The sequence below is a fragment of the Hippocampus guttulatus genome, chromosome 3, assembly GCF_054856545.1.
Source record: "Hippocampus guttulatus isolate MCC_2025c chromosome 3, RoL_Hgut_1.0, whole genome shotgun sequence".
NCBI classification, from domain to species: Eukaryota; Metazoa; Chordata; class Actinopteri; order Syngnathiformes; family Syngnathidae; genus Hippocampus; species Hippocampus guttulatus.
Genome location: NC_141263.1, coordinates 3,207,759 through 3,222,500, shown reverse-complemented (window position 1 = coordinate 3,222,500; position 14,742 = coordinate 3,207,759). Strand labels below are relative to the sequence as shown.

At 40.5% G+C, this 14,742-nt stretch overlaps 1 protein-coding gene across 2 annotated transcripts in view; it reads left to right on the top strand.

Moving 5' to 3' along the window:
* The window catches only part of arnt2 (aryl-hydrocarbon receptor nuclear translocator 2), a 108,414-nt gene that overhangs the window by 1,475 nt on the left and 92,197 nt on the right, over positions 1–14,742 (top strand). Inside the window, exons 2-4 of one of the 2 annotated variants that reach the window (XM_086106228.1) lie at positions 7,967–8,078; positions 12,150–12,197; positions 14,569–14,616. In XM_086106228.1, coding sequence (XP_085962354.1) covers positions 7,967–8,078; positions 12,150–12,197; positions 14,569–14,616 — 208 coding nt within the window. The remainder of the gene's footprint in view (positions 1–7,966; positions 8,079–12,149; positions 12,198–14,568; positions 14,617–14,742) is intronic. The other variant, XM_086106229.1, reaches the window with a different exon arrangement.

Here is a 14,742-nt window from a genome sequence, read left to right as displayed (position 1 = left end):
ACAGCAATAAATTACAAAGTCCCTCAAGGGACCTAACGAATCTGTACGTCATAACGGTAGTTCGTTGTAACCATTTCCGATAAAATGGCCGCCAACTATGATGTACAGTATAATACAGTATGAATATTTTAGATGTAAAAACAAACATGTAATGTTGTATAAACACGTCACTTACAAATAGGTTTATATAGTATGAAGAACCCCCCCGATTTTGATACACCTGAAACAAACAACTGCAGCGTTCCCACTTCATCTCTGAAAACATTCAGTCAGCAAATTAAAAGTGCCTTCTCCACTTCAGGATGTGAGGTGTCCCGAAGCCGTTTACGATCATCTTTTTATCTGTTGTCCTCGAACTCTGGCATGATTTTAACGTTATAATGGTGGAAGCAAAATTGGCAAATGAAAAATTGATTACGTGAAATCACTACTTTGAAAAGTGAACGATATAGGGGTGAAAACGTAAATGGGGTAACTGTAAAGAGGTTCGACTGTACCTTGCTTATGTTTTGTGTAAACTGTAAACCATTGTATTACAAATGTATTACATGTATAATTGAAGGTTGCATCAAGTAACAGTTTGAGCAGAGGAATTTATTTTGCTTCAAATGCCTAATAATGGCCTTTCAAATATTTTTTGCTTGGGTCAATCTGGGATTTGCTGCTTGAAGTTGCATTTGAGAGTCACACTGTCACCCTTAGCTGCTGGACCCCCACATGAAAACAGGTCAACCATATTCTCTCACATTCTTTGCCACTTCACTGTACTGTAGATGTAAATGGAAAGGGAATCTAAAATTAACAAGGGTGCTTATTTGCACACAAGCTGCATAGTACTAACAATTGAAATGCAGTGTTGGTTGGAGTGAACAATGAACAGATAAGAAGACCACTGTCACATGATAAAAGAGTAAAGTAAAAAGGGACCACCTCCTTGATTGAGAAACGGGCAGGCTGCTCATTTCAGATTCAATTTATACATTGATATGCCTTTGTGCTTTTTGTGCTATAATGTAATAGAATTTCCAATGCAGATGGAGTGAAACCTACGTGGAGCTTCTCTATCAAGTGATGACTTTTAGTTCGAACTAAGCAATGCTTAATGGTGCCACTGTTGCTGCTGTAGTCGGAGAAGGGCAAAGTTAGTCTGCTGATCCAAGATCAGATGGGCTTTTCCCCCTTGCATTGAACTACAGCGCGGGGCAGTGATCTCAGACCAGGAATGCATTGTCACTGGAGGATTAGCTCCAGCTGGAGGTTACCCAGATCCAATTGCTGTAAGAGCATGTGAGACGTGACATGTGAAATAATCTAATGAGGGTTGCATGCTACTCTGTAACAAAGATGATTTTAGTGCTGTCAAGCAGTGGTCCCCAGCCACTGGGCTGTAGTTTAATTTTGAAAATCAAGTGTATTCGCCTGCGCATCTGTACATGTGTCAAACTGTTAGTCAAGGTCTTGTGATACATCAATAAAAAAGTAAGTCCACGAGCTAGCAAAAATTAACAAACATACTGTATATACCAGTCTTCCTCAACTGGCGGACCGCGATCCACGACCGGACCACCGACCTCCTCTGTCCGGACCCTCGGCAAATTGTGTAAAATAAAAAATTATAAAGTGATTTTTACGTTATACATTTTATATTTTTGGACTATAATCTGCGCATTACCGCGATCGCTTGTTAAAATTATCCGTTGTATTCTTTGCGTGCACTAACAGATGTAATGCAGAGGACCGCAGCAGCGTGACTTTGTGTGTATAATGTTTGACTAACTGGAGACCCTGGCTGAGCAGGGCATGTCGGCGATAACGATGCGCTGATTGGCTCCTCTGAACTGAAGGTGTGCCCATACATAAGCGTCAGCATATACGATGCGCTGATTGGCTCCTCTGAACTTAAGGTGTGCCCCTACATAAGCGTCAGCACGCGTCTATCCCAATACACACGCATTCAAATGGATCATTGTGTCAGGAAACAGACGCATGCGCGATGCCACAGTGTGCTCACAGCTTCAGCCCAGGAGAGCCGCACACAGACAATTAGACAAAACGAATCGCGGGAGGTTTCGATTGTGTGCAGTTCTGCTCCCGTCTACCCGGGGATCTTTGCAGCTGTTTAACAGCAGAACACAGCACCATGGTAAATGAACATCACAATGGTGTCCTCAAATAATATTTGCATGCCTCAGACATTGCATTCACCTATCGTGGAAGAACAGCACTGCACATTCCTGTGCTCCTATGTGTCAGTATTTAAAATGGTTATATACTTATAACTCCTCTTCTGATATATTTTTTAAGTGATTTCAGAGGGGATGTGAAAAGGGGAATTGTACAAATGAAAAGGATATTTTTGTTTTCATGTTTAGTATTTATTTTGCTAAAATTAGTATTTTGTTTTGTTTTTGTTAAATTAAGGGAGAAAAAGACAACTACTGTTTAACAAAGTTAAAGTAAAAATGTCTTATTTCCCTTAAAGGGCTATTTCTATTATTAAGCAGGCACAACTTAACAAAATAAAAGAGTTCCTGTGCCTCAACACAATACCTCTCATTATTTGCTGTGTACTGGCAAAGTGAATAATTGTTATTTTCATGCACCCCATTATTGGTTGGTTGTGAGGAGTGTTGATTTGTATAAGCTTGGCTTTACCATACTAAATGGGCATATAGCCCTGCTCCCCATGACCGCCGTGCATGGGATTGGACCTTGGTCTTATTAAAAAAAAAGTGGACCTACAGCATTTCTACTTGAGGACCACTGGTATATACTGTACATTTTCAGGGCTCTACACTAACTTTTGCACCGGTAGTACTGGTACGACCCACTTTTTTGGATGGTGGCACTTGCACAGACTTGGTCGCACCCTTGTTTGGGGCAGTGACCATATTTGCTGATGCACAGTCGTCTCAATTGACATACCGTAGTTTCATATGGTGTAAAGATTGACAGTGACTGAAGATATATTTTACTGTAACAAGACCTTTCGTAACAAGACAACAAGATGTTTCCTTGACACATTGGTGTTGATTTTTAATGCAATACCGCCTGAGGGATCAAAAGTCATGGGCATTTAATGGTGTTTTTCGGCCTTGCCACTTACATACAGTGATTTCTCCAGATTCTCAAAACCAAAGGTGTCAAACAATTTTTTGTCACGGGCCACATTTTAGTGACTGTTTTCTTTGGAGGGCAGTTATGACTGTGAAAACATATCAAGAAGTCAAGAAGAAGGGTTTATTCAACGTTAAAGTTCGTGTCAATTGTTAAAGTTCGTGTCATGAGGGGTTTGGTAACAAGAAAATGCTTATTATATCTCACCAATTTATTACATATGAGAAGTTGAAATTGTGGTACAGATTTAACAATCATTGTAGAAATTGACATGTTTGATTTCCTTTCGAGGGCCACATAAAATGATGTGGTGTGCCAGATCTGGCCCCCGGGCCTTGAGTTTGATACCTGGGCTGTAAACCTTTTGATGACATGATGGATGAAGTCCCTAAATTCCTTGCAATTGTACGTTGAGGAACCTTGTCCTTAATCTGTTCAACTATTTTCTCACATAGTTGTTCACAAAAGGTTAGCCTTGCTCAGTCATTGCTTGTGAATGACCGAGCAATTCAAGGAAGCCCCTTTTTTTAATTAAATCATGGCACCCACTTGTTCCCAATTAGCCTGTTCACCGATGGCATGTTCCAAACAGGTGTTTGATGAACATTTCTTAACATTCTCAGTCTTTTTTGCAAACTGTCCCAGCTTTTTTTGGAACGCGTTGCAGCCATAAAATTCTAACTTAACGATTATTTGCTAAAAACAATAAAGTTGATAAGTCTATTTTATTTGTTGTACACAACACCACAACTTCATTGGAATCATGGTTGTCTCTCTCTCTGTCTCTCTCTCTGTCTCTGTCTCTCTCTCTCTCTCTCTCTCTCTCTCTATATATATATATACTGTATATTCTCTCTCTCTCTCTCTCTCTCTCTCTCTCTCTCTCTCTCTCTCTCTCTCTCTCTCTCTCTATATATATATATATATATATATATATATATATATATATATATAATCTCCATCTATCTGTCTATCTGTGTGTGTGTGTGTTGTTTTGTGGCCAAAGAGACTGTGATTGTGTCTTCATCATCAGCACTTGTGACACGGATATATATAGCCTACCAGACTATTGATTTCAACGCAAGACGCAGGGTTCGTACGGGTCCTTAAAGGCCATAAAAATCAATAAAAAAGAAGTTGTAAAATTATGTCCTTAATTGTCCATAATTTTCAGGGAAATCTTCTAAAATCCATAAAAATCCATAAAAAATTAACCTGCGGTGTTCATTTTATTTGTGTATGTAATTTTCCCCACCCTTCCAATTATTAGTTTTGTTAAAACATGCAGGACCTGGTACCCACTCTGCTTTTTCCGCCGTCTCCGATTAGTTCCGACGATGATCACGTGATCACTTCGAGTCATTCCGGGAAATAACAATAGATTGACGCCATCCTGGGGCAATGAATGGATGGTTTGGTTGCCGGCTCGGCAAACAATTACCGTATTTTCTGGAAAAATCTATTCATCGAATTTATCGATCTCAACAAGTGACAGACAACTATGTAGCGACGCCACTCGAGCGAAGCGCGCCTCAGCAGTCGATAGTCCGCTGCTCTCTGCTGTGTGTGCGTCAGCTAAGATTAGCTGTTGTTTCGGCTAGGCTAGCGTTTTGTTGTCGTAGATCAAAGCGTATTTGATTTGTGACGTCGGTTGCTTCCAAAACACGTGCGCGTGCGTACATGTTCGCGTGGACGCACACACAGCAGAGAGCAGCGGAAATTCGACTGCTGAGGCGCGCTTCGCTCGAGTGGCGTCGTGACAAATATTCCGGGACAATGCTATTTTCAAGTGGCTGGAGAAGCCGGAGTTTCGTGTTTGAGTCGGAAAAATTACTGGCGATTATCCATCGGCCTACTGCCGAGTGTGCAAGGAGGGCATCTCCGTGAGAGGTAAAATTTGTCATAGCCTCCTGGTCAAGTCAAATGCATTGAGGCACACAGCAAAACAGAAGAAAATTGATCGCCAAGAACTTGCAAAAGATATTGAGGAGAAAACTAAGTCACTGTCTGCTATTCCCTAATTGTCATATCAGTTTCATATTTGTCATTATAAAACATGTCTGATCATTGAAGGTGATATGAGGGAAAATAATAGGGTTGGACCATTTGGGATTTAGACTTCTGACATGCATTTCAGCTGTTCAGGTATACTGGATACTGCTAAAATGGGCAATCAGTACTACTGTTCGTGAAACCAGATTTTTCTAAACCCTGGCCAGCTGACCCATATGACCATGAGCTCTGTTCTTAGAGTTGTGTTTATTCGAAAATAAATTGAAGTTTTATATTTTCTCAATTTAAAATTTTCTTTGTGTGTTTTATTTGAGAATTAATTAAAATGTTTTTTTTTTCATTTTCCTACCTGTGATACAGGTAGCAAATTGAAAATTTGACATACAGTATGTCAAATTTGTGCCCCAAATTTGTGTACAGTATGTGCCCTTCCTTTGGCAGCAATGATTTGAACACCAGCTCAGTGATATGTGGCTTTCTGTTCAGCCCGTGTATTACTGAGCAGGCATTAAATCCACCGTGAATCCCGCGCTGAATGGAGAAAAAGTCCCTAAAAATGGCTAAATTTGTCCACAAGTCATTAAAAGGTCCATAAATAAAAAGCAAGTGGAAGAGTCCTGTCAGGGTTCCCACAGGTCCTTAAAGTTCATAAGAATTCATAAAAAGATAAGTTGTGAAATTATGTTCATAAGGGTCCTTCATTTTCAGGGAGTTTTTTTTAATTTTCTAAATTTAAATATTTATTCGTGTACTTTGACAATAAATTCAAGTTATTTTCATTTTCCTACCTGTAATACAGGTAGGAAAATGAAAATAACTTGTAATACCGGTAGGAAAATGAAAATATGACATATTGTATGTCTAAAGGGTTAGCTGATTGCCCCTAAAAATAAAGATGTGCCCATCCTTTGGCACCAATGATTTGAACACCAACTCAGTGATATGTGACTTTCTGTTCAGCCCGCATGTTGCTGAGCGGGCATTAAATCCACTGTGAATCCCCTGCTGAATGGAGAAAAAGTCCTTAAAAATGGCTAAATTAGCCCTCAAAAGTCCGTAGAAGGTCCATAAATAAAAAGCAAGTGGAAGAGTGGGAACCCTGTGCCTCTGCTCGCACGTTGTCCGCCTTCTGCAATGGCATATGTTTTCATCCCACTGGCCCAGTGGCTGTGCATTTTGTTGAGAGGGGCCTAGAATCAGATGCCTTCTCCCTTAAAGACTTTCTTGAAATTGACATATGTTTTATTCGGTTGCAGCGTCTCTAGTTAATCATGATCAGAATAAATGCAGTGGCCATCGTAGGCAAAAACTCCCTTCTTCCTTCTTCACCGTGAACTGCTGAAAAAAGATAATCTCCTTGAATTTGTAGTTCAAAATTCTCATGGGACCATAAATCCGAGTCACTCTTGGAGTCTACTTCCTCTTGCATGCCATAAATTCATAAGTATTCTGTCAGTGATTCTTAACCTTGTTAGAGGTACCTAACCCAACCACTTGATATGCACATTCATCAAACCCTTCATTAGTGAAAAACAAAAATATGACTTTTTACAAATTCAAGGTTTAAAAAATGCATTTATTAAGAACAGAAAAAAGTAAATAAAATTTCAAGACATACCTTTTAAAACATTTTTTTACTACGTACTATCACGACAGTCACACGTTGACTACTGAGCGAAATACATTTCCCACAACACTGATTCGACAACCAATGTCATGTGATCAACTGCAGCCAGTGATGGCCAAGCGGGCGTGTCATAACGAACTGACATGTTGATTTGGGTGTGTCTTAACCTCCATGGCAGAGGCTCCGTCGAACCCCTGAGACCGATTCACCGAACCCCTGGGGTTTGGTCAAACCCAGGTTAAGAACCACTGGTCTAGATCATGATTCAGAGTGGTCCGGGTTTTCCTATTTTTTTAATTTTTTTTTTTTTGGTGTTCACATCTTAGATCTTGCAGTGCATAGTTAGCTTCATGGCTCCACAAGTCAATTTCCTCTGCGCTCGAGAGCGAAATTTATTTTATCATTGTTTTCTCTGATATCTGTAGTTATTTTTGCAAATATCCGATCGTGGAATATCTTCCTGGAAGTTCTACCACTCAGTTTTCATTTGAGCGATAATTTCATATCTATGGGCTTTCGAATTCATCTTCATTCCATTCTGTAAATCTTCAATATGTCAGCTAATGCAATCGAGGCTCCCTTGAAACGACCCCATGTTAGCTTCCGGTGTTAGCTTGCGATTGCCGATTTCCTTTATCCTTCCCTCACTGTAGTTATCCGAGTTCCTTTTATATATATTTTTTTGTTGGCACTCCACTCGTCACACATATGAGAGCTTGTCATGTTTATCTCAAGATTAGCAGAGTTGAAACAGTTGCGCAGTGGGAGACTCTGCGTCACACATGCCACTCCACTATGTCAGAGCAAGACTTTTATTGTATTGTATGTACTGTTAATGCTGTTTTATAAAATGTTCCAACTTCAGTGGAATTGGTGGTTTTATATCCAAACTGCATGCATCCCTTTCGAAGGATGTGGTCAATTAACAGTTAAGGCCCCCCTTTTCACGACTGGACCATCACCCCAGGATGAAGAACTGTTGAGGGAGGTAATGACAACATGGGAAATCTTCTGAGACAAAATGTCATGATGATTTTTTTTGCAACGGTTAGTTCATTCAAGATGCCCGATTCCTTTCAGTGATGTGCCTTTGGCTGGAACTTAGTGTTGATGAAAGAAATTTTAAGACAGTATGTATCTGTAGGTTTAATGATGAAAGGAGATTAATACCATTCATTCTTTTATGGTGTCCGGTGTTTTGTTCTACAGAGATGGGCAGTGAGTTGCCAGGTACAGTAGTGATGCCGGGGGCAGTTGGGTCCGGCCCGGTAAGGATGGGAGGATCTGTGCCAGGCCGTGGCGGCAAGAGAAGATCAGGCGGGTGAGTATGTCTCTTATCCTCTTACCACTGCTGAAAATCTGGGGTCTAACTTTTTTTTCTTTTAAACAAACCTTAATTTTAGGTTATGTGTAAAAATTCCTCGATTCAATCTGCAATGCATTGATGGTGAATGCTAACTTATATATGCAAGAGCAAACATTCAATGCATTCCGGCTGAATGATGGTATTTAAAATGAAACCAAGTTGTGGTATAGATTTGTCGATATAAAAAATGACATCATTGGTAGCCTTTACACCAGGGGTGCCCAACCTGTTTTGACCGAAGATCCACTTTTTAAGCAACCAACCTTCCATGATCGACCCCTTCCCGCACATACAAGTATACACCCCGCCTTCACACATGCACGCGCGCGTATGCACACAGACAAGCACGGCATAATGAGCAACATCCCTAACATGTACAAAACAGAAAAAATAAACTACATACAAGACAAGACTGAGTTTGTTGAAAAGAAAATCATTGCCTACCTTTGTTGGAGACCTGACACAGAAAATCAGGGACGCACTTTTGCAGCGTGTTAAGTGCAGAAACATCACGATCATAGCTCGCATGTACCGCTTTAAAATGCTTCTCCTGGTGCTCCAAATTCCTATTCTTTGCCAATGCCATCAGTGAATTGCAGATGAAACAAACAAAAATTAGCTGTATCGTAAGCTGCAATTGCAGACTGCTGCCCGCAAATAACTTCCGAAAGATCGACCGCAATCGACTGGTTGGGCACCCCTGCTTGACACCAATCTGATTGATTGTGTTGAAATGCATTTTATGCCAAATCAGTGATCAACTTTTATGGCCTTTTTTTATTATTTATCAATGACTTCATTGATTGGATCAATAAGACATTACAGCAACCACAACCTTGTTCATTTGGGGGGATTTTGTGCAGTTTGTGCTATTTGCGAGCCCGAAAGCATTATCTGTTTTTAGCCACGTCTCGTGTCGTGTGGGTGGAAAGCCTTTGCGCTGTGAGTAGAGGTAAGATCGGGCCTAAAAAAAACCCAGTCTGACCCGACCCGGCCCGAACCCGACCAATTAACTTGCTTTGCAGGTCCGAGCCCAAAGCAAACCCGAAATTTCATATTTTATTTGTGAGGACTCGAGAGGAGCAGGTGTGATTTATGATAACAAATTAAAGCCTGTCTTTTGTAACGAAATCGAAGTTAAACATGACTGTATAAACATTTACATCTTTTATATTTCTGTTTCTGCAGAGGGTACATTAACCGTCAATTTTCCATCATTGACGGATTTTTTTAAGAGTTGACGGGAAAAATTTAAGGCCGTCCGTCATTTTGACGGGTTGAAAATTGGGCCATACACCACAGCAGCAGTACGTCCTTAAGAATCTAGCGCGGCACTTTAAGAGAGAGAAGATAAGATAAGAAAACCTTTATTAGTCTCGCAATGGAGAAATTCCCAAATCACAGCAGCAAAGTTATGAAAGGAAGAAGTAGAACAACAAAATATAGGAGCTGCTGGAAAGGCAGCCACTCTCGCGGCCCCATTTTGAAGTCAAAATAACAAAAACAACACAACACAACACAACACATAGGACACAGACAGTTGTGCAATCTTCACCACTTTTCTGCATACACTTTGTTGTCTGAATCAGTTATCGATGAAAGAGGAGAGGTCAAAGTGTCCTTTCACCAGTGGATCAGAGACGTCATGCTGAAAATGTGCACACGTCTGCTACAAGCTAAGTTTTGAAAGCAAACACGATGCTGTAGTGTAGTGTCCATTGACGAAAAGAGATCAGTTCACTTCTGTCCCACGTAATCCGCTTCAAACTCCAAGCCGCGATTCCCAGTTCCAAATCCGCATCGGCGCTCCGCGCTAACGCTCCTTTCTTCTCATCGTCGGCTCCTCAAGACTTACATCCATCCAGCCGCAGACCGTTCAACAGCACTGATGTCTCCGCTGAACAAAGAGGGGCTGTGAAAAATGCTGCCCATTACAGGCGCAAGACACAAGCGCCCCGGGACTGTCCAGCAACGACAGTCAAATGGCGCCGACATTCCTCCCAGTCAAAAACAGTGCTGGTATACCCATGCTGCCGAGAAGGCGCAACCACCAAGCACAGAGTCTCCTCCTTGATGAATGCCGTGGCCAAAAAATGCTGAAAAAAAGAAGCAGAGAGACAAAGAAGAAAAATGACGGGTGGATAATAGAGACAGGAAGGAGTTCTTTGAATTGTCATTGCAAGAGTTTACAGTGATTACTCACTATTTCGCGGTTCGTTTATCGCGGCTTCAGTGCATCCCGGATTTTTTCAAACAAATGTATTTTTCTTTTTTTTTTAAATATACATGGTGTACCGTACTGTATATGATGTTGCTCTATGTGACTGTGTTGTTTTGCAGCTTCTCGCGGACCGTTTGCGTACTTTTTGCGGACTTAAAAAACAACCTGTTTTTACCTGTATATGTTAATTGGTCGCTACTTCGCGGATTTTCATTTATCGCGGGGGGTTTTGGTCCCCATTAACTGCGACAAACGAGGGATTACTGTAGTACAGTATGTGTTGTGATGAGGCAACCTCTGTTTTTTTTTTTTTTTTTTTTTTTGTGAACCACGGTGTCTCGTGGTTCACATGGCCTCGCAAGTCCTCAGCGGACTGAACATATATTTATTTATTTTTAAAAAAGTCAGCGAGAGAGAAGCCCGGCCCGACCCGACCCGAATCCGAAGCAATGATTGACATTTTAGGCCTGAACTGACTCGGGCTCGGGCTTAAGATCTTACCTCTAGCTGTGAGGCGGAGGTTCTGCCCTCGACCATCCAATCACAAAGTAATACCCTTCATGTAGTTTTTCCTTTTGACTGGTAAAAAGTCCGAAACCATTTTATTTACCGTAATTTCCGGACTATCGAGCGCGCCTGATTATAAGCCCCACCCACTACATTTTTAGAGGAAAAACTATTTTGTACACACATAAGCTGTACCTGTCTATAAGCCGCAGATGCCCACTTTGCAACATGAGTTATTTGCAGAGAAAGATGGTACACAGAAAACGTTTTCAAAGTTTTAATAACATCATTAACTTTTCTTTCCAAACAGTACCTGTAACGCAGCAGCACCACGGCAGTAAAATAGCACTACCACGGCTGGTTAAAAACCCCCCATTAAAGTCACTGTTCGCCGTCGAGTAATGCTTTTTTTTTTTCAGTGAAAAAATCCTCGCTTGCCGTGACACTCCGTCAACCATTCCTTCATTAGGCTTTCTACCATCTATGCTTTCGGATCAAGTTTCAGGAGGTGTTTTTCTTTTTTTTTTTTTGGCTGTTTGGCTGTTTGTTAATCCTTGGTGGATGCAGTGAAGCCCAAAACAATGTTTTCAATGTGTGACGGATGATAGCGTCTTCCTCCGCCTGTGTGTGTGTGTGTGTGTGTGCGTGTGTGTGCGTGTGTGTGCGTGTGTGTGTGTGTGTGTGTGTGTCAATTTGTCTCACTCTTATGTTTTATGCTTGAGCGCCCCCTGGCGGCCATTAGAAAAGTCGTTATATAGGCCGCTTCATTAAATAATCCGCAGAGTTGAAAGCGTGTGACAAAAGTCACGTTTATAGTCCAGAAATTACAGTATGTCATAAAAATTTTTTTTCTTATTTTGCAATTTTGAATGTTCCTCAGTGGTGATGATAGCGGCTGGTATCTCTGTACCTGATACTCACAGGCCAATGTGTTGAATGTGTTTTTTTTCTTGATGATTTACAAAGTATCTCAATGTGTGCACACATGTCCCACTTTTGTGAGTTCTGTCTGTTAGGGACAGCCGAATAAAACTCTTTCTGAAAACAACCCTGGTGTCAGCATGATTTGAATAGAGCCCATTTTTCTTGTGGACGAGGTGAGATGTTTCGTTAAAAAGGTTTGGCTACTGTAGTTTTACACGATACACACGTTTTTTCCTTTTGCATCAACTAAAACAAATTAGTTATACTCTTCTTCAAACTGATCTCTACCAGTAAACAGCAAACATCAGTCGTTGAGTATTGTGCTCTCTGAGTCTTAAAAGTGGTAATGCATCTTTCCTGTGGTTCTTTCTCAGAATGGACTTCGAGGACGAGGATGGAGAAGGACCTAGCAAATTTTCAAGGTGAGGAAAATGAATGCAGCGGTCTTCTCTGACATTCTGTACGTCTCGTTGCAACCCAGTAGACACAGTTAGAAAATTGGCTACAATTCAAGTGTTCAGTACTGTATATCTTAACATCATACAGTATGTGTAGCTCTTTTCTTCTCAGTTTTATCGACTAATCTTGTCCTGAAGTGGATAAATAAAATCATTAATAAGCTAAGATTTAACCGAGAACACTTGCAGACACACAATGCTTATAAATGGTATGTCTGATCACTTCATAAATCATTTTGTTTTCATTCATTAAGAGCACAATGGTCATATTTTAATTTTTGGTATGTAACTCAGCTGTCCTAGTGAGTTTCAATTGTCTCAACCTGTTTTCTTCCTCCCCCCCTTTTTGTTCTCGCTTCTAAGTCCATAGGTTGTAAGTGTATTATTTCATCGGCAGAAATGTCCACAGTGGTTTCTTGTCAGGTGAATGACGTCAGTGTAGAGGACAAGCTGCTCTCTGCTGATCACAAGAGGAACTGCACTCTTAGTTTTTGCAATTGCAATTGCATTACATGTTGGAAAACTGTCCAGTTTGTCAGACTTTGATAGACCATGGGAGATTTGTCTCAGACTTATTATCAATTTCGCTTATCTTCACAAGAGTTGCGGGTGTGCTGGAGTCTATCCCAGCTGTCTTCGGGCAGTAAACTGGGTATACCTTGAACTGGTTGCCAGCCAATCGCAGGACACACAAAGACAAACAACCATTCACACTCATGATCACACATTGGGACAATTTGTAGTGCCCAATCAACCTGCCATGCATGTTTTAGGAATGTGGGAGATAACCGGAGTACCCGGAGAAAACCCATGCAGGCACGCGGCGAACAGGCAAACTCCACACACACACGCACACACACACACACACACACACACACACACACACACACACACACACACACACACACACACACACACACACACACACACACACAAAGCCAGAGTGAACCATGCACCGTTGCACTGTGAGGCAGACAGGCTAACCAGTTGTCCACCATGTCTTTTTCAAAAATATATTTAAATACATTTTAGCAATCCACAAACATGCACACTTTTGACATGTTTTTCTGATCCACAAATAAATGCGTGATTTACACAAATGTTAATGTTTCGTGAGCATGACTTATCATTTGTAAATTCAGGTCTGCCTTTTGTTTGCTGACATGTTTTCACAGAAGGTCAGATAAAGGCTAATTTTCCATTTTTCAATTTGCAGTTTTTAAAGAAATGGAAGATGACTCATTTTAGTTCAATGGAGACAGCAACACTTTTTCTCATGAATGGAGGAGGGATGGCCTTTCTATGCGTGAATATGTGAGATCTGTGTGTGCATAACTGGAAATAGTGTGATGTAGGTTTCAAAATTAAATGCACATGGCCACTGATCCACAAACGCACATTCCAGATTCACACGCAGAATTGAATATTTACAAATGGTAAGTCTTGATAAACACTCATAACATTAGCAAACATCATACATCAGTGGATCTCCAAAATACATATCATATATACATATACAAATATCGCAAATATATTTGTGTGAATAATTTTGGGACAAATCTCTCCATATATTAGAGCCAGTGCAAGTATGCCAGTGACACATAATTGCAGATAAATAGAAAGGGAAGAGGAGGTGACCTGTACACAGTGTTTGTGTTGTGTTGTGGTAAGGAACATTTATCCATGTCATGGTGACGCACTAGCTTGAAGCCGCGTTTTATTCATAGATCAGTTTATTTGGATGTCCACTAGAAATGTCATTGCTGCAGGTCTTTTGACATTTCCCTGTATGTGCACTTCTAAATTAGTCCTTACTTATTTTCAATTTAAAAATGTAATCCAGAATGTCAGCATGACCAACCACTATGGCAGGTATGTAGTCTTTGGAATAGCATTTCATTCTTGAAGTTTAAGCAATTTGGGGGTTTAGTCAGATAAATCATATTTGAGTCGAGTTTTCAAACCCGCACTAATTACGTTGTTGGATGGTTGTGATGCAGATGTGGCAAAATGATTTGAGTGGAGTGCACAAGAAAGGTACACTTTGGAAAAATAGTGCTGTGAGAAACATATAACGGCATTGTGTTCTTAGATCAATACTCCTATTTAGTAGAAAAATATATTGTTTATTCCACTCGAGATTTTTGTTTTTTTTAACATGTAAACTTTGCCTTGCTCCATGCTGTTTTCATCTGTTTTTGTCTTCTCTCATTCACTAAAATATGTCAGAGATTATTTGTCAGGATTTTGGTGTTTGTATTGATATGTTTTGTCATTCATAAGTATTTCCAATTGATTGAATGCTATTTTTTTTTTTTGTGTGTGCTCCTTGTAGGTATGACGATGATCAGTTACCCGGTGGGGATAAGGAGAGATATGCCAGGTAGGCCTAGCCATCTGGAAATAAAGTGGATACTCAAGTTCAAACCTGCTCTGGCTTGAAGTGAAATATTACAACAACAAATTAGGATTTCAGTTGTGGTAAATGGTACACTTGGTAAAAACATTA